Below are 19,799 nucleotides of genomic sequence, written 5' to 3'. Positions count from 1 at the left end.
ACATCTAGAATGATTTCTGTAAACCAGGGTGCATTTGCTTTGCTTTATCACAGTGATTTATCACCATAATTCATTGTGCTAAAAGGCCAGATGAGCGGAATATGTCATCTCAATGCACTAGAAACCACTTCTGAGTTACTGATGTTTCCTTGCTATTACTGGCAGTTGATTTTTACTGGAATTAGAAATAAAGAGTAAATGCAATAAACAGAAGGAAACATCTAGGGTAGAGCATGCCTTCGACAGAACTCTGTAAAACAAAGCAAAGATTCCTTTATGCAGAGATAGATGGAAATTCTGTTACCACATGGATTCACTGGGAATCCTAGTGCATTACTGAGACAGCAACATAATTCTGATCTTTTCTGTGTGTGCAGCAAGCAATTCTCTGGCAAGGCCTTCTTACCAGCCTCACAAAACCAGAGCACAAGCCTAAGCTGTGTGATCCTGAATCAAGCAGTAAATCACATCTTGCCACAGTACAGTATGGCATTATGGTTATTATTTCTTTGATAAGATTATTTCACAGAGCCTGAGAACAAAGTTATTTCATCTATGAACAGAGATACTAGAGCAGAAGCTTAAAATTAAGCAGGATTTCCTAGAACTCTTTAAATTATGGAGCAACTACCAAAGTATGCATGCTACATTTAATAAAACTCTAAATTATGGAGCAACTACCAAACTATGCCTGCTACATTTAATAAAACTGAAGGCATCCAGAGTTAGAATAAAGAACAAGGGGTTTAGGTTACTGGAAAGGCTGTAGGCTAAAGAATAAGTTGGAATCATTCTCAGTCCCACCACAATACTTCCTCGCTCTGAGAAGAGCCTGCCTGACCCTCATGGATTTTCAGGTGGAACTTGTCCTTACTGTGAGAACCCACTAAAACCCAAGAAGCATTGACACTGAAAGTCCAGGTTTACCCATGTGTAAAGTAGAATGTTTTCTAAAGAAAGAAAATTCAAAGTGACAGACACACTCTTAAGTACCTTAAGGTGCTGGTATGCTACAAATAAAGATCACATTTCAGCCTCAGTACCTCTTATAATCAGTGCTTCTCAGTGTGATTCTTCAAAGTTCTTCAGCCTCTGCACACTTGCCTCTGGGTCTCAAGTGGCTCTTTCTATCACTCTAGAGGCAAGAGCTTGTTTCTGCCTCTTGCCCTTAGCTGTACAATCCTTCTTCCTCTCCCCCTGCGACTTGCTCAGCTGTTTCCCAGGAAAGGAGTAATCTCCTCTTCCCAGTTCCACCTCTCATACTCTTTATTTTAAATGTACATCATGTACTAATATGGACAAAACTAATGTAACAGATGCTTACAACACAGTGTCTGGGCAGAAGCTGAAGGACCTCACTGTTGTCTACAACTATCTGAAGGGAGGTTGTAGCCAGGTGGGGGGGGCCTCTTCTCCCAGGCAACCACCAACAGAACAAGGGGACACAGTCTCAAGTTGTGCTGGGGGAAGTACAGGCTGGATGTTAGGAGGAAGTTCTTCACAGAGAGAGTGATTGGCATTGGAATGGGCTGCCCAGGGAGGTGGTGGAGTCACCATCCCTGGGGGTGTTCAAGAAAGGACTGGATGGGGCACTTGGTGCCATGGTCTGGTTGACTGGCTAGGGCTGGGTGCTAGGTTGGACTGGATGATCTCTTCCAACCTGGTTGATTCTATGATATTCTATGAGTGAATTCCACTCAAGCCCAAAACTGTGCCTCCTTACTCAGAAATACACTGTCTCTGAAACACTGCCACAGGGTGTTGGGCTGACAGATCTAACTTGTGTATTGCTTGTTCATAAAGTCATCAGTAGTCACCAGTGAAAATAGTGTTCAGTGTTCTATTTATAAGCTCATAAATTGTTTTAAATGGCTAAAACTAGAATGACTACTAAAGATTCCTCAGGTGAAAATTAATGAAGCTGTACAGAGTTGAAGAATGGCATAGAGACAAGCTGTTGGTGCATGCTGAATAGCAATATAAAGCACCCAAGAAAAAAGTATTTGGGAGCAGATTAAATTTGATTTTCATCCTTTTTTTTTCCTCTGCATTAATACCTGAGATACATCCAGTAACATAAAAAACACTCCTGCTGCATTTATTTTCCTTGAGGAGCAGGTGAAATAGTGAAGATTTTGAGAATACCAAAACATGTTCATGTGAGGCAGCACTGCACTTTCCAGTTAGACATCTGCATTTCAGAAACCTGAGCTTTCTTTCTCCCAGTGCTTCCTGTGAGACCATTGATTCGTTGCTATTATACCAAGCATGTCTGTGAGTATTTATTTCAGTGTGGCCAGAAGACCTAACGAAGAGGTCCTCAGGAGAACCTGTGCAATCACAAGCTAACAAAGGCTGGTATAATTTCTAAGTGAGATGATTACAGGGGTGTTAGTCAACTTTTGATGATCCAGGCTGAAGACTCAATGCAAAGTGGGACATAAGGCAGTGCAGCCTGGGAGGGTGTGTTTGCACCAGGCTGATCCAGTTCCTACCTGCACTTCTGAATCATTACAGGTACTGGTGGTCTCCTTCTTAACTTATCCTCTGCCTGCAAAACTTACTGCCGTGGAGGGCACATAGGCCCAAAACAGGCCAGCAATTTGACTACTGAGAGTGTGTGCTAGTTTGAAGCAGGCTAGAATGTTTTGGTGGAAAGGACTAGATAATTGGCTGGAAAAGGAAAACCATGGCTGTGTCTCCTTCTCTCACAGTCTCGCTGAGAGCTGTGGGAACAAGAAGGGTAAACATTAGATAACATTCTCCATTTTGTTCTCTCTCTGCTTCTGGGCTTTGACAAAGCTGCAGCTCCTTACCTCACTGGCACTCACCTTGCTCCCTAACCTCTTGGCTGAACCTCTTTTCTTTCTCAGGACTGGGGTAAGGTTGAGAGGGGCAGGGGAAGGTGAGGGGTGGTTGAGAGCCCCTCCTGGGGACTCAGGTTTCTGGGAGGGGAGTTGTGCTTCTGGATTACTTTTACCTTGTCTATTTCTGTCTATAACTGTATATATTGTACATATCTGCTTGTATATTGTGCTAGCTGTAAATAAATAGCTTCATTTATATTCCCAGAGCCCGCCTGAGTTAGCTGGGGTACCTTCTAAAGTGTGGGGGGGGGGGGCAGGATAGAAGCCAAACCACCACAGAGTGATTCAGAGGCTGTTTGACAGCAGCCTCAGTGTCTGAGTTTTCAATCACAGTGGCTGAGTGCCATGGAGGACCCATAGGCCCAAAATAGGTGTATGTATGTTTACCTATCAAAGGGACACGAAGAGGCAGACAGGGCCTGGTGCCATAAAGCCTGAGCTGCCCAGGGCCCAGGTTATGTAGCGCGGTTGTGTAAGCCCACGTGCCTGGCTTACGGCCTCCCTGGAGCAAGGCCCCTGCTCTTCCCATATTATATTCACCAAGCTGGGGGCAGATGTGGCTGGGTTGGAAGGCAGAAGGGCTCTGCAGCGGGACCTTGACCGCCTGGACAGATGGGCAGAGTCCAAGGGGATGGAGTTCAATAGCTCCAAGTGCTGGGTGCTGCACTTTGGCCACAACAACCCCATGCAGAGATACAGGCTGGGGTCGGAGTGGCTGGAGAGCAGCCAGACAGAGAGGGATCTGGGGGTGCTGACTGATACCCACCTGAACATGAGCCAGCAGTGTGCCCAGGTGGCCAAGAGAGCCAGTGGCATCCTGGCCTGCATCAGGAATGGTGTGGCCAGCAGGAGCAGGGAGGTCATTCTGCCCCTGTACTCTGCACTGGTTAGACCTCACCTTGAGTGCTGTGTTCAGTTCTGGGCCCCCCAGTTTAGGAGGGACATTGAGATGCTTGAGTGTGTCCAGAGAAGGGCGACGAGGCTGGGGAGAGGCCTTGAGCACAGCCCTACGAGGAGAGGCTGAGGGAGCTGGGATTGGTTAGCCTGGAGAAGAGGAGGCTCAGGGCAGACCTTATTGCTGTCTACAACTACCTGAGGGGTGGTTGTGGCCAGGAGGAGGTTGCTCTCTTCTCTCAGGTGGCCAGCACCAGAACGAGAGGACACAGCCTCAGGCTGCACCAGGGGAAATTTAGGCTGGAGGTGAGGAGAAAGTTCTTCCCTGAGAGAGTCATTGGACACTGGAATGGGCTGCCCAGGGAGGTGGTGGAGTCGCCGTCCCTGGGGCAGTTCAAGGCAGGATTGGACGTGGCACTTGGTGCCATGGTCTGGCCTTGAGCTCTGTGGTAAAGGGTTGGACTTGATGATCTGTGAGGTCTCTTCCAACCCTGATGACACTGTGGTACTGTGATACTGTGATATTCCCATATAATAATATTTGGGGGAGCCAGGCCTGTGGACCCTGCCCAATATGGTAAGGTTTGGCTAACTGCCATCCTGGTTGGCTATTCTGTGTCCAAAGGGCAACTAATCTCAGCCCACATTGATAAAAGGAGATACACAGGTGAACAACCTGCTTTTGCTTCCCTGCTTTGCTCCCCTGCTCTCTCTGTTGTGCCCAGCCCTGCTGCTCTTACACACTGCCTTGTTGCTTGCCTGGTGAACTCCACTGCCGCCAGTTACCAGGAGCAGACCCTGGATGCCTGCATGTGATCAGCCTGTGTGGCCAGCAGACATCGTGCTGAGACTGCACCACATCTGCCTCTGCACCTGAAGCTCCTGCCTAGACTCCCTGGACATACACACAGATGGTCCAGAAGAAGCCAGGGGATAAGGTCAGAGATTGTCTGCGTCCTGTCCCCAGGAGCCAGGAAGATTCAAGCCTCAACATCCAACAAGACAGAGTCCCCTGAGTGCATCCACGATGGTAATAATAATAATCTGTGAGTAAATGCTTAAATGGCTCTTTGTGATTCTCTACTGCCTTCTGCCACAGAGCAGAAAGAGCTTGGGCCCAGCTAGTGTGCAAATGGCATATTTGACTGCAAGCAGTGTTTGACCATGGGAAACCTTCTCTGCCAGTTCAATTAATGTTTATATATTTGCTGGTTATATTAGCTGTAGACACTATCCATAGGATGCTTCCATAACCACGTAAGAACCAAAATATGATTAAAATCAGTGGTGGGGGGTGGTGAGAGCTCTGAATAGCAACATTGATAAACAATATTCATTTTTGAATGTATCATCTTGCATCAATTAATTTCCCCTCCCCAACACTTACTTTCTACAGAAGCCATGTGTCTACTTGATTGGTTTACCCTTCCATTACCCTGCATAACTTAGAGGTAGCATTAGTGTAGCACAATTTTTTTAAGCAAAGGGTTTAAAATGAACAGATATCAGTTAAATGGGCAAATATGTCATGTGTGTGCTAAACTGCTGGATAGTGAATTGAATGTTCAAAACCACAATTAAGCACCTTCTGCAAATAAGACACCAGAGAAGCAAAACAGAGGCCTCTTCTGAAGCAGAAACTGTCCTGGCTTTTTGCTTCTGCAAGCACGTCAGAGGCCAAAGAAGTTTTTTTGCATAGTATTGAACCAAATTTTTCTGCCCAAATTATTTTGTAAAAAATTCCTAGGCATTATTTCATATATCTGTGTATTGTTGCTGGAGTTTTGGCTGGAATTGTTTAGCAGGTACATCTTAAATAAGTATTGTCTCATTCTGAATACATGAAAATCAAACTCGCATTTGTCACTTTTCCATCTTCTTAAGTACAAGGGGAAAAAATTATGGCAGGAGAATTAGGGTGGGTTGGTACAAATTTAACTACTATATAATAGATTTCAAAATATTAATAAGTACTTTTAATTAAGTTTTCATAGGAAGTGAACCTTCTGTCTTGAAATGCAAGGAAAAAGCTTTCTGTATAAACTGTTATTGATAGGATTTATGGTGGCTTCCCCCCCCCCAAAAAAAAAAACCCAAACCCAAAACCGAATAGGATTATGAAATGAAGACAATCTTACAAAGTCAAAAGGGTCAGTTGTGTGTTTTGATTTTACATTGTGCTCTTCTTTCATGATTGTAGACATCTCATTCCACCTCTATGCTTCAGATTAATTTGTGTAAGTGAGATGGCATCACTTGCAGCCACTCATTTGCCTCACAAAGATTTCTGACTCCTGGTTAAATGAGCTGCAACAGGAGGTTGTGTACAAATACAAAGCATTTTCCTTCAATTGGTTCTGCTAGAAGAATGGAGACAGAGGCATTGCAACCACAATGTGCTGAGATTAACGCCACTGAATATGAACGCAGCTGAGCATGCAGCTCTAGGTTGTCTTGGGAAGAAAGCACAGCATTCAACATCTGTTATTAAGGGACACATTCACATGCCAGTACATTCACTAGTGTGGTGACTGGAAGAAGAAATATGCTTCATATCCTAAAGACAAAATTTCTGTATTTGGTGGGTGAATAAAGAATGATGCTTCTGCCAGCTCATGTGAGAAGAAGCATCACCTAGTCAGGTGTAATTGCCAAAATCTGTCTGCACTCTATGTTTGAGTAATATTTAAATAATACTCTGAATAAACTCTCTTCTACTGCCTCAGATCTCTCTCCTTCCTGCTAAAGATGGTTAGGCATTTGATGTATTAATGGCTGTATGAGGGTGTGGGGGTTAAGGAAGGCAGAAAAGAAGCAGTTATTAGGGTGCAACAAAATGCAGCCTAAGGGTCACTTAAAAAGAATAATTTATATAGAAGGAAGCAATCACACTCTGAATAGACTGCATGCAAGAGTAAGGCTGGTCACTTATGGCATAGTTTGTTGCTTTCATCCAGCTGTAGTAAGACTCTTTTCTTCAAGCTTGCCAAAATAAGAGTGTCTTACCTCCCTGACAGGCCTAAGGTGGATTTACATACTATCTTCCTAAATGTAAGCTTCTACTATTGATATTTTCTCCTTTCTTCAGTAATAGAAGTGATAACTTGCACATGCTTGTCAAATATTTTGCTTAATTGAGAACAAAACAAGCATAATCATATTAAATCTGGAATAGTCTGATCATTCTGTCACTTGAGAGTACAGCAGATGATTCAGCTGGTAAATTTTCATGTGGGGCTCATAGAAAACCATAGCATTGTAGCAGTTGATCCAAAGTTCTGGAGAACACAGCATAAGGCTAAAACACAGTTCTATCCCCGACAGAAATAACTGTGGGCACACTATGCAGATTTGACATATGACCTCCTGTCCCTGATGGAGCACAGAGGAAGTGATACTGTCCTGTAGAATTTGGTACGGCACAGTAGCATTAGAAAGTGCAATGCAGCATCTCTTGCCTGGCTACTTTGGGCTTTCTATAGCTATACCTGAAGACATCAGGAATGGTGTGGCCAGCAGGAGCAGGGAGGTCATTCTGCCCCTGTACTCTGCACTGGTTAGACCACACCTTGAGTACTGTGTTCAGTTCTGGGCCCCCCAGTTTAGGAGGGACATTGAGATGCTTGAGCGTGTCCAGAGAAGGGCGACGAGGCTGGGGAGAGGCCTTGAGCACAGCCCTACGAGGAGAGGCTGAGGGAGCTGGGGTTGGTTAGCCTGGAGAAGAGGAGGCTCAGGGGTGACCTTATTGCTGTCTACAACTACCTGAGGGGTGGTTGTGGCCAGGAGGAGGTTGCTCTCTTCTCTCAGGTGGCCAGCACCAGAACGAGAGGACACAGCCTCAGGCTGCACCAGGGGAAATTTAGGCTGGAGGTGAGGAGAAAGTTCTTCACTGAGAGAGTCATTGGACACTGGAATGGGCTGCCCGGGGAGGTGGTGGAGTCACCGTCCCTGGGGCTGTTCAAGGCAAGGTTGGACGTGGCACTTGGTGCCATGGTCTGGCCTTGAGCTCTGTGGTAAAGGGTTGGACTTGATGATCTGTGAGGTCTCTTCCAATCCTGATGATACTGTGATACTGTGATACAACGAGGCAGGCAGACACAGCTGCTTCAGCAAACAGTACTGCCATGTGCACAAGAAATCCATCTGCACAGCTGCATTAGCCCTTCTCAAACACTACTAAGGGGGAACAGAGACATGGTGTATCCTGAAGTGGAGAGGAGGAAGCTGAGCAATGCCTTCCTTTTTGGTCACATCACAAGTCATAGATGTATTTCTGGTTTGGTATAAGAACATGCTCTGATTTGACCTAGAACAGAATTAACTCTGTTCAGTGATTTTCATTTTCAGCTCAATCTCTTCTAAGTGACTGCACTCTCTGAAATTAACAGTGCATTTTCTGCAGACAGCATCTGCTCTGAGAAGTGATAATGCTTGTTTACAGTTCCTACCAAGGATTGCTCTGCAGAAGGGCTCTTGATTATACTTGCTCCCATAGAAACCAAGGTCACTGGTGATTCTTGTGTATCAGGTTGGGGGTGCAGAGAGTAAAAGACATCAAATGCAGGGAGGAGCAGATAAGCCAGGTAAACTGTATTGGAAATCAACAGCACGTTTTTAATTATGAATATCAAGTTATGTATGAATATTAATTTGTATTATTAATATTCCAAATTCGGATATATTCCCTGAGATTCTTTGGATCTATGGTTGCCAGGAAGCAATTGCACAGAATTAAACAGTTTAAACAATGAAAATTTGGAAAATAGTAACACAAAACCAGGACAAATTCTAACCATGCTTACGGAGTCTTGGCATTCACTGCAGCAGATGCGCTCATGATGCTTTTGGCCCCTGAGTAAGTCTCCTGTAGCGAAAACACTTTCAAACTTGCAATAACCATCCAGGGATAAAATACAAAATATTGCAGGCAGACGAAGGAGATGCTGCTGAGCTGCTAGTGCAAGCTGCATGCAGTGGCCACCTCGATTCCTGTTTAACGAGGCACGAATGGCAGAGAGGCTCAGTGTAAAAAGGCTGAATGCAGAAAGGCACGGTTTCTAAATCACCCCCCTTCAAACACTTCAGTTTGAAAATCAAACTGGCCGATAGGCACTAGCACCATTGTTCTGGCCAGTGAATTCAAAGCTTCGTGTCTCATTTGACCACGCAGGCAGGTTGAAGGGCAGCACAAGACACCAGACACATGGTGCTAAGCCCCTAGCCCTCAAGGCTTTGCTCATCTGACTCAGCTTCCAGGATTCCCCGCAACAGGAGGAGGAGAGCAAGGGCTAACCCGGCCTGGCAGGATTTATGCCTTACCAGGACATAAGCCTAAACTGACCAACAAGGGGCATTCCATATAAGTCCTATTTGGTATAAAGATGAAGGATCACAAGTTTAAACTCTCCTCAGTGGCCAACACCCAAGGAAGACTCTGCTCTTCTGTTCTTCTGCCTCAAATCCATTCTACACATTCTTGAATTCAGCTCCTGAATTCAGCTCCTGAGTGTGGTTCCAGTTTGCAGCTGAGTCTAGTCTGGGGACTTCCCTGGTGCCTGCCTTAGCCCTCTTCTCTTTCCCTCTGAGAAGCAAAAGGAGTTAAAGGGAATTATCAGCCATTTCATAAAGGCCAGCTTAGCCCTGACTCTTAACAGGCTATTTCTGGAGGCCTTAGAGAAAGAGACAGGGATATTGTGTGTTACAGAAGACTGAGATGCACTGCTCTCATCTGCCAGTGAAGGGCCAACGTTCAAACAGTTGCTGCCATTGCTTATGTCTCACCATCACATGCTCCCTTTTCCTTCAGTTAAACCCACAACTTTGTTGCCATTAGCACTATTTATATGAAAGCTGTGTTCTGCTTGAGTCACTGGCCCAGGCTGTTCTGCTGCTGGCTTGTGACATCCCAAATCAGCTCATATTCCAGTCAGAGGAGCTGGAAACAAGATGTTCTAGTGACCTTGACCAGATAGGACCATAATCCCTTTTATTTTAGTGTTCTTAACAGGTTCAGGCAATGGAAAGGTCTGGGTCTCCTTTGCTGCAACAGTCCCCTGTCTGCTTCTATCATTATTAAAAACTACAGGGAAAATTTCAATTAGCTTCTGACTTCTTGAGCTCTTGCAAAGTAACTGTGTTAGGTGGCATTTTCTACCTATCTGTTACAGCATTTTCATACAGAGCAGTATCTCATCTGGAGGAGATTCAAAAAAGAGATTGCAATTAGCTGGGCAGGGGAAATTGCTGTTGCTCTTAGTGCCACGGTCTACTTGATTGGCTAGGGCTGGGTGATAGGTTAGACTGGATGATCTTGGAGATCTCTTCCAACCTGGCTGATTCTATGATTCTAAGCCATGCAGCAAAAGTTAATGTTGGGCCTGGGAGGATGCACAACCCTACAGCCTTCACCAAGAGGGGAGGAAAAAAAAGTCTCTCTTGATTCCTATAAAGCCGAAGCTGAGTTTTAATGGTGTGGCCATTTTTCAGTTCTTTCCCTGTATTTTTCTGTATCTCAGGGTCTGTCTGAGGTCCCAGTGTGTGAGACACTTACAATAGACTAAACCAAAATTGGTCCCTGTCCTAAAAATTCTGCTGAGCTATAAAGGATTTTCACAGTCTCGCTTTCTGCAGATTCACCAGGCAGAAATATTGCAATTATTCTTCATCAGAATGAAAAGAACAAGAAAAAAGAAGCTGCTCATTCAACTCATTCAAGTGAACCTTTGGTTAAGTGATCTGCAAATGTGGCTTCACTATTAAATCTGTGGTTAGCAGGAAAGAGAACTTGTAGGTGAACTAGATTTAGGGAAACATTTCAAGGATGTCACATTGCTGTGAAGATCTCGCTCTCTTTCACACTGCTTTTAAATGTGTAATTTATATCCACTTGTATGCCTGCTCTCTCCTCAGATCAGTGTACCTGTCAGTGTGTGTACAGAAAGCAAAATGGGAACTGTCTTTCTGTCTGACTCTGTCACATTTTACCTCATCATCTTTCTCTTGCAAACATTCCCACGAAGCAGCACAGGGAAATACTCTCTGGTTTTCAGATAGGGAACTGAAATATGGGGGAACCATCTGCCTTACCTTCCAGAAATCCTACTCCAATCTGATTCCCAGCATGCTTATTTTCACAAATCTTCTGGGAGCCAAGTCTGCTCTAAGATCCAGTCAGCCATAGGAAAACAAAACATTTCTAGGTTCTCCGTGAATTTGGAAAGAATCAACATCTTTTCCTCCAGATCCTAAAGGATCTGTGCCTCAGGAGTCTAAACACATTCTGAAGTCGATAAAAGTTGTGCGTGGCATTCACAGGTTCCTTGTGGGAGGAGTAGGAGGAGGAGGCTTAATGTCACCATTGCCTCTACTCAACACAGCCACCCAGCCACTAAGGCAGACACGCTTGTAGATTCATTATTTGATAGAGGTGGGGAAATCTGCAGCCCCAGGGGCACAGTCTGTCCATAGCAGGCTGGCACAAAGAGTACAAACTTACTCTATTTCTTTCTGCACTACAGCTCATATTATGCACTCATGACACCCACACAACTAGACTTGAGGAGTGTAGATATTTTGCACGTATTTTAGCATAATAGTGCTCTGATTAGTCAATCTGGTCAATATCTTCTAGCCTAAGAAACTGGGATAAAGGCTGCATTTTTTTCCACCAGATTTCTCTTCTGCATGAAGTCTGAGTCTTCCAGGTAAACCTGGAATTTCATCCCTCCTTGCTATTTATTATTTTAAGTGTTAGCCTATTTTTATATTGAGTTGTCACAATGCACATGCAGCTGACAAATGCTAGAACCAATCAGTGAAGGCATCATATGCTCTTCAAAACTATCAGTAGATATACCTGGCTGTGAAATGGGAATGAAAGAAAAGCTTTTTATTACTGGAAGTCTTAAGGGTATGGAAAGTAACTTTGGTGATACATAGCTTTTGAATTTTTTAAAGGCTCCAGCTCAAATAAGTACAAGAGAAGATGTTAGTCAGAAGGTGGAAGGTTAGATAAACAATGAAGAACTAGCAGGACTCTAAAAAATCTATAATAACAAACTTTGAAGTATGAGACATTTATCTGATTGGAAAAGACAGGTGGAGAGCTGGAAGTAGAGTTTGTTCACATACAGTTGGCTTCTCATTAACTTCGTCATGACTGAGACAGAAGTCTGTTCAATTATTTCAGTCCTTTAATACCACCCAGCAGGAGGTAAAGCCCTAAGTTGCAGGTCCTGAATGATGGATCAGTATCCCTGACGAACCAGAAACTACTCTGAAATTGAACTGTTAAGCAAACAGACATGTTAAAGTAGTGCACTACAAAGCACTCCAGGAAGCTTGAGCATGCAAAGTGTCCCTGTATACGACTAGCTAGTGTATGTTAGATGGGGAGAGTCAGACTTAAGGTGAACACTGCAGCTACTTACGACATGGGGGACACCAAAGAACTCAGATATATTCTCTCAGATCAGTTTGACTTCAGCAAATCAATATGGATCATCCCTTCCTCTGGTAACATTTGCTGGGACCATTCTGCTTCTTTCCCTCTCGCTCACCATGCACTGATGAATTTGGCTTCCTTTTAATTTTTGTTCATATTAGGTTCATAATCTGTTGGTTTTATATTGTCTTAACTAAACATAAAACAAAAGGAAACAAAGTTCAAGAAATTCAAAATTGCCAGTCAGTACTCGCTGGAAAACACTTTTCATCTGTTGTGCCTTGTAGGACTACGACTGGAGAACTGCCTACCTAGTCATCAAAAGCACAGGGTGGTGCTTCGAGTGATGACACTACTCGTACCTGTGCATTCGATGGCTGTGCCTTCATTTAGAGTTTCTGTTTTCTGAAGAGGACAGCATCCTACTTCTTTGGATAAGCACTGGAAAGAATTACTCCACAAAACATTAGAGTGGGACTGCATCATGATATTGGAAGAAAGCATTTGGCCTCTCTCTCTCTGTCCTTCCACTGGGGCTGCTTCCAACAACAGAAGCCTACAAAGTCTGCAGTTGTCCAATTTGTATAGGGTTAACACTCCTGGGGGAGTAACCCTGAACCTGACCCTAGGGGTCTTGACCCCTCCCCAGGGGTGGGCCACACTCCAGGTGATGGTTAGCCCACTGCCCCCACTTCCTGTGGTATAAAAGAGGAGCACTTCCTGCTCCTCATCCTCTTTTGCCTTGGCTCCCTCTTGACCCACACACACGCTGCATACCAGCACACCACGTGGCAGCCACGAGGCAGAGACACCATCACATTGCTCGGGTTGTATCCATCCCTTTTTGTATTTTGCTGTTTTCCCTTCCTTATCCTTTGTAAACTCCCCTACCTCCAATACCTTTTCTAAGTTATTGTTAAACTTTTCCTTTTTAACTTCCAAATCGAGTGAGATTGATTTATTTGGGTGTCCCTACCTTTCTCTCTCTCCCTGTCTTTTGGGAAAAGGAGGGGGAAGAGGGGAGGGCACTCTATAAATTCTATAAATTGTCATTGGGTCTATTAAATTTATTAGAGTCTCTGGGAACCTGCATTTTAACCCAAGACATGATTCTAGCAGAGTGGTTTCCAAACAAACTCACTTGTTCACACCCCATTTCCAAACTTTTGCAGGCAGCAGTGATATAACCCAAAGACTCTGCAAAAAGAGATTCTGTCTCCTGCAGAGACGTTTATTGCTTGTGCTATGAGCTCCTTATGATGTGTGACTGCTGTCAAGGATCACACTTCTAAAACTGCTGGGGTTTTCTAAAACACATAGACATGACAGAAAAGAAATCAACTGCAAGAAAAAATCCCAGTTGTGGTGTTTTTGATCACCTTGGTCTATTCTGGCTGATTGTCATGAATTAAAATACCAGGAAGAACATGCATATTAGGGTGAAAATCTGAAAACAGAAAAGAGAATGAAAGAGAAGAAAAGTAGCAATCTGAGAGGTATCTCCTTGAGGTACTAATACTGCACTTGAATTTAAGGCTCAAATTTTGTCTTGCTTTCTTTCTAGTTTGTTCTGTGTCACACTTTCACTTCCTCCTATCTTTCAGCAAAGGAATTGCACCTTCAGCTTAATGAAGTCCTCTGCCTTGTTAGCAATACCCAAAGCATCAGGATAAAGATTCTCTGCAGTACTCTTGTTTATAACAATCTTTTTCTAGCCATCAAACTAGGACGAGCAGTAGCTTGTTAGAAGCTACCATTGTCATATCTGCCATCATGCACTGGCTCCAAGTTGTGATCTTTGTGTGTCCACATCTCTAGTAGGATAGCTGAGGCAGCTCATGGAGTCTTCATTTGCTGCTGCTAAAGTTAGACTGGAAGGGTGCAAAGTGTGTGAAAAGGAGAAAAGGGAATAAGAATCAGTACTGGGCCCAGTCCTGTTCAATATCTTCATTGATGATCTGGACGAGGGCATTGAGTCCAGCATCAGTAAGTTTGCAGATGACAACAAGCTAGGAGCAGCTGTGAAGCTGTTGGAAGGTAGGAGAGCCCTGCAAAGGGACCTGGACAGGCTGGATGGGTGGGCAGAGACCAATGGGATGAGATTTAACAAGGCCAAGTGCAGGGTTCTGCACTTTGGCCGCAACAACCCCAAGCAGCACTACAGGCTGGGGACTGAGTGGCTGGAGAGCAGCCAGGAGGAAAGGGACCTGGAGATACTGGTAGATAGTAAGCTGAAGATGAGCCAGCAGTGTGCCCAGGTGGCCAAGAGAGCCAATGGCATCCTGGCCTGCATCAGGAACAGTGTGGCCAGTAGGACAAGGGAGGTTATTCTTCCCCTGTACTCAGCACTGCTCAGGCCACACCTTGAGTACTGTGTCCAGTTCTAGGCCCCTCAATTCAAGAGAGATGTTGAGGTGCTGGAACATGTCCAGGGAAGGGCAACAAAGCTGTTGAGGGGCCTGGAGCACAAATCCTATGAGGAGAGGTTGAGGGAGCTGGGGGTGTTTAGCCTGGAGAAGAGGAGGCTCAGGGGTGATCTTATTGCTGTCTACAACTACCTGAAGGGGCATTGTAGCCAGGTGGGGGGTGGCCTCTTCTTCCAGGCAACCAGCAATAGAACAAGGGGACACAGTCTCAAGTTGTGCCAGGGTAGGTCTAGGCTGGATATTAGGAAGAAGTTCTTCACAGAGAGAGTGATTGGCATTGGAATGGGCTGCCCAGGGAGGTGGTGGAGGCACCATCCCTGGGGGTCTTCAAGAAAAGACTGGATGAGGCACTTAGTGCCATGGTCTAGTTGATTGGATAGGGCAGGGTGATAGGTTGGACTGGATGATCTTGGAGGTCTCTTCCAACCTGGTTGATTCTATGATTCTATGATTCTATGATTCTATGATTCTAAGAAGAGGCTACCCAGTGGAAATATGAGAGTCACCAGAGTGGAAGCCAACAAAGTTAACCTAGTCACCACACAGGTGGCAGATACTTCTTTGCTCAGTGGCAGAGAACTGGACTGCATTTGCTGCCTGTTCTTTCTACTCTGTCATGGTCACCACCCATGAAGGTTTCCAGAAGAGAAATCAGGTCCCATGCCTGCCTAGGTTGAACGTTCCTGTGTTTGACAGCTGTTACTACTCATGTCATTGCTGCTCCTCACAAGTACCTTTTCAGTTTATAAAGAGCGTAACACAAAATCCTTAACAACCACTCTTGCTGCGCCAGTTATATGATACCACAGCAGTGCCAGACATTAAATTATGCCCACCCCTAATGACCACCTTTTCTAGCAAAGTGTGTAGCCTGACTTTGCAAGAATACAAACACATTTTATTGAGGAGAAGATCAGTGGGTTGAGGGAGAGACAATGCAAAATTTGACATCTTCAACACCATGAGTACTCTACATTACATTTGTAACTTTTAAAGCGAGTGACAAAGTTTGAAGTATTAGTGCCAGGGATTTGGCAATATTAAAATGCTGGAAGCCAGCTGATATGTGGCATTGTTTTCACACACTGGACAAATGACACACTGCATCCTGATTCATGAAAGTTGTCAATGTTTCTAAGGTGTTAAGTTGTAGTGTTGCATTTTTAAACGGATACGTACCACTAGAGTGAAGTCAAGTTCATGAGTTCATGTTGATTAATATCTGCTTAGACATCTTTGTTCTTCTGCTGTCATATTGATCAATGTACTATTTAAATTAAATTTCCTGATCTGAAAGCATATTACCATCTGCACTGGAGAAATAGGATTATCTTGAAGCCATTTACTGTATTTAATTGCACACAACTGAAATGCTTTTAGGAATTACAAGAAATGTACTCTTGGTTAAAATGGAAACATCTTTTATCCCACTGTTGACTTACAAATCAAAATTAACTCAATAAGGACTATATTAAAAAAGTAAAAAATGAGATTAGTAGCTGATAGATGGGCACCAAACCCTAGATTTCTCAGTCATGTATTGCCAAATCTCTTCTTGAAGCTGTCTACAGTCCCCTGTCATACCCACAGTGCTGAAGTTCAGCAGAGGCTGACTTTAAGTGCTTCCTTTTTTAAACCTCTGCCATTTTACAGATTCCTACTACAAAGTAGGGTGAACAGAGATTACATGGCTTTATAGAAGCTGGCACCTGAAAGAGATGGGATCCTGCATCCTTGCAGTAGCTCAGACAACTTGTCTGAAATAGGTGCAGTGTTTACAGAGACTCTTCACAACATCTGTAACAGGGAACAGCTCTAGCAAAGTGAGAATCAGAATCCTGATGTTGTGCATGTGACACCTTACAAAGAGGGTATCTGATGACAGAGGCAGAAGCTCTACCATGAAACTCATAAATTCAAACCAGAAGGGAAGTTTAATACTCCTTTTTCACTTGTTTTCCAGCAGAACTGATTTTAGACTAGCCCAACTATTGTTTTACTTCTGCTTTCCTCTGCTGAATAATTTAGCATTTCAGACAGGTCAGAATGACAATAGTGAAGACTGAATTTAAAAGAACTTCTGTAATATCTGCAGCTAAGTGTGCTATTGACTTTCCAGGCTGCCACTGACTGTACACCAAGCTTGCAAAGAAGTGTGATATATGCTTCTATAAAGTATTATTGCATGAATATACAGATAGAATTTAGATCACTTGGGCAGTGACATATGAAGGTGTGCATACCATGATTTTGTCTGCACAGCTTCATTCATGCACACTTTCACTATCCTGGAGCAGCTGTGGAAAGATTTATCTGTGCTCATACGTAAACCAGCAGAGGACAGTTCAGTTTGTTCACTGCTGTGAATTCTTACAGTCACTTTTAAGATGCTCTTGCATCACATTACCATTGGAAACTGGACAGCTTTAGAAAACAGGATGCCTACATATTCTCCACAGTAGAGGACCTGTTACTAGACAATAGATGGTTTACAAAATTATAAGAAATTAAACATCATTATGTATTAACAGTTTTTACAGCATTTCCCCCACCCCCCACTCCCCCATGTTAGTCCTTCCTAGCAAATCTTAGCACACATGTTGAAGTTTATACTTTGACTTGAGTCCATGGGATCTGCTGAGTAGGAGTCACACATGCCTGGAAAAAGAACTATGTCTTGGTAGTGTATTCACATGCACAGCACTACATGGTAGGAGGCTTAGGGAAGCAGTAAACAGCCTATAAGCCGTGTCAGGAAAAAACACATTTTCAAGTACTGTTACTTGCATTTAATAGAGAACTCAATTCTATTTATATTTATTATATGTAGTTTTATTTTCACCTCAGGTCATGTATCTCCAAGGATGTCAGAAAATACACTTCCATCATTTTAAGTGAAGTTTCCTCACATTGGACTTGTGTTAGTCATCATTTCCTTGCACAGGCTGCATAATATGTGTCCCCCCCTAATCTACCCATCATATACCTACAGGAAAGGAAGAGGAAATGTGATTAACACTTCTAAATTAAAACCCCACAAGACTTCTTCGCTTCTCAGGACCATAAAATCTCCACATGAAACCCCAAGCTGTGTGGTTCATCTCTTGTCAGATGGGAGATGACCAGTGCTGGGTATGGTACCAGTCCCTGGCAAAGCAGCTGGGCAGTCTGGTGTAAGGAGATGCTGGCATTTCCAGCCATAAGACAGCTCATGCATATCCTTCAGTGGAGTGGTACTCTGAAGGATGTCCTTCAGAGTAGCAGCAGCACCAGTGGGCCCAGGTACCTCCATGCATTATACTGTGGAATTTGAATGCTCACTTCTTGCCCACCGTCTGAACAGTATGGTTTAAAAATCCTTTAGAGTTCCATGTAACTACTCTTTCTTGTGCATGTTCCCATGACAGTGAAGCAATAATTTACCTTGGAATAAAAGCAAATATGAAGTAGTGAGGGACAGCATCTTTTACATAAAGATTCTTAAAGAACATGTTGAAAGTACTCTCATTTTCGGTCTGAAAGAGCCATTTTAGAATTACATGAGGTTCCACTCTACAAAAGTGTACATAGTTGTTCTTCAGAGTCCAACAGACAACCCCCAGACAACAAGAAACTCTGAAACAGTAACAGCAGTAATTTTTTTCTCAGCTACACCAGTGTTATTATCCTACTCTTTAGCCCAAGACACAAAAATGAAGTGAGTTGCTCATGGTTTCCCAGTAGAAAAATATGTGTCACTTCAAGAAATGTGGATGACATTCAACAGATCATTTCTTGTGCTAAGGAGGTGGAGGAACTTCTTTAAATCTTCTCATATAGATATTTTGCACTCTTTCCCTAGGACGCTTGGCAATGAAAGTCCTGGTTTGTTAATGTATATTAGTACATTTAATTCAGTTTCTTGGAGGGGACATTGCTCATTTGCAGCAACACATAAGAGACAAAAGGGGCCACACGATTCACTCCGGTGCTAAATGCTAGCATGTGTTAGGATTAAACACAGCAAACAGCAGAGAAAGGTTCTCCACAGCTGTTGCACAGAATCTTTTAGGATCAAGGCACCGATTCTAATTACCTTGACTGAATTTCAAGAAACAAATACTTTCTCCTCACACTGTGTTTCAGTCAATGGGCTCGTCCCAGGCTTAGGTGAGAGAAATGGATAGCGATCAAAATACGCGCTGAGGAAAATGAAACAAAGACAACCTGATTGTGAGGCACCGCAACAGGCGACAGAGCTTTTGGTTTTCGTTCTGGGGGAGTAAGAGTTTATTCGAAGGGTTGTGACACATTTCATTTCTCCTCTCTCTTTTCCAGCAGAGGATGAAGCAGATCATGTCTGCTGTGTAGGTACATCTATTAAACGGTTGAGAGTGTCTACCTGAGCTGTAACATACTGCAGTCAATAGGCATCTTTTCAACTGACTTCAGTAACGAATTTTGCCAACTGATCAATTCTGCCCTGGCAGTTCCAGCGCTCTTCATTAGTTTAAACACATGATAAAAGTTTGTCAAAGAAACATTTGGAAAACAAGCTTTTGCACTGCAAGAAATACAAAATCTGTCCACGATGTTTTGCTTCCCGCACGAGGCCTGAACGTGTCTAGATGTAGTTTTTTGGGAAATCATCAGCAAATCTCAGCATCTACTTCAACAATACTGTAGAAAAAGAAACAAAATTCTTACCCCAGAACTTTGGTGGCCATGTGATTGGAGAGTAAGTACTGTTTGTATCCATAACATCCAAATAACAAATCTAGAATGGTATATCCACAGAAGAGCAACAGGTTTCTGAACGCTTGAGATTTAGCAGTGGAAGCGATGCTTTTGTGCTGCCAGAGAACTGTGCTGCTTGCCTGAAAGGAAATGGATGTCTCACATTTCCTGCTTGTGGACTCAAATTAGCAAGTGCTTGCCTTATCTTGGAACACCACATGGTTCCCGAGACAGGGAAACAGTTTCCTTCTCGTCATTTCCTCAGCCAGAGCAAACTGACTCAGAACAATACCAAATCTCCTCCTTCCCTGAAACTTTTCAAACCCCCAAACATGCAGAGATAGAGATGAAAATTCCTTTCTCTTTCCTTCAATGATTCTTTAAACACTCTAAAGCACTTTTTTTCAGGGGGAATTTTCAGTGAGGAAGAAGTTTGTCAAAAAGACTTTCAAT

General features: G+C 43.6%; 1 protein-coding gene across 1 annotated transcript in view; it reads right to left on the bottom strand.

The window, feature by feature from the left end:
- The window catches only part of MYCT1 (MYC target 1), a 30,393-nt gene extending 10,827 nt beyond the window's left edge, over positions 1-19,566 (bottom strand). Inside the window, 1 exon segment of the mRNA XM_064169254.1 lies at positions 19,317-19,566. Coding sequence (XP_064025324.1) covers positions 19,317-19,566 — 250 coding nt within the window.
- Positions 19,567-19,799: the final 233 nt, after the last annotated feature.

The sequence above is a fragment of the Pogoniulus pusillus genome, chromosome 31 (genome assembly GCF_015220805.1).
Source record: "Pogoniulus pusillus isolate bPogPus1 chromosome 31, bPogPus1.pri, whole genome shotgun sequence".
NCBI lineage: Eukaryota > Metazoa > Chordata > Aves > Piciformes > Lybiidae > Pogoniulus > Pogoniulus pusillus.
The sequence above is the reverse complement of the archived record's forward strand: the minus strand, read 5'-3'. Positions and strand labels throughout refer to the sequence as shown.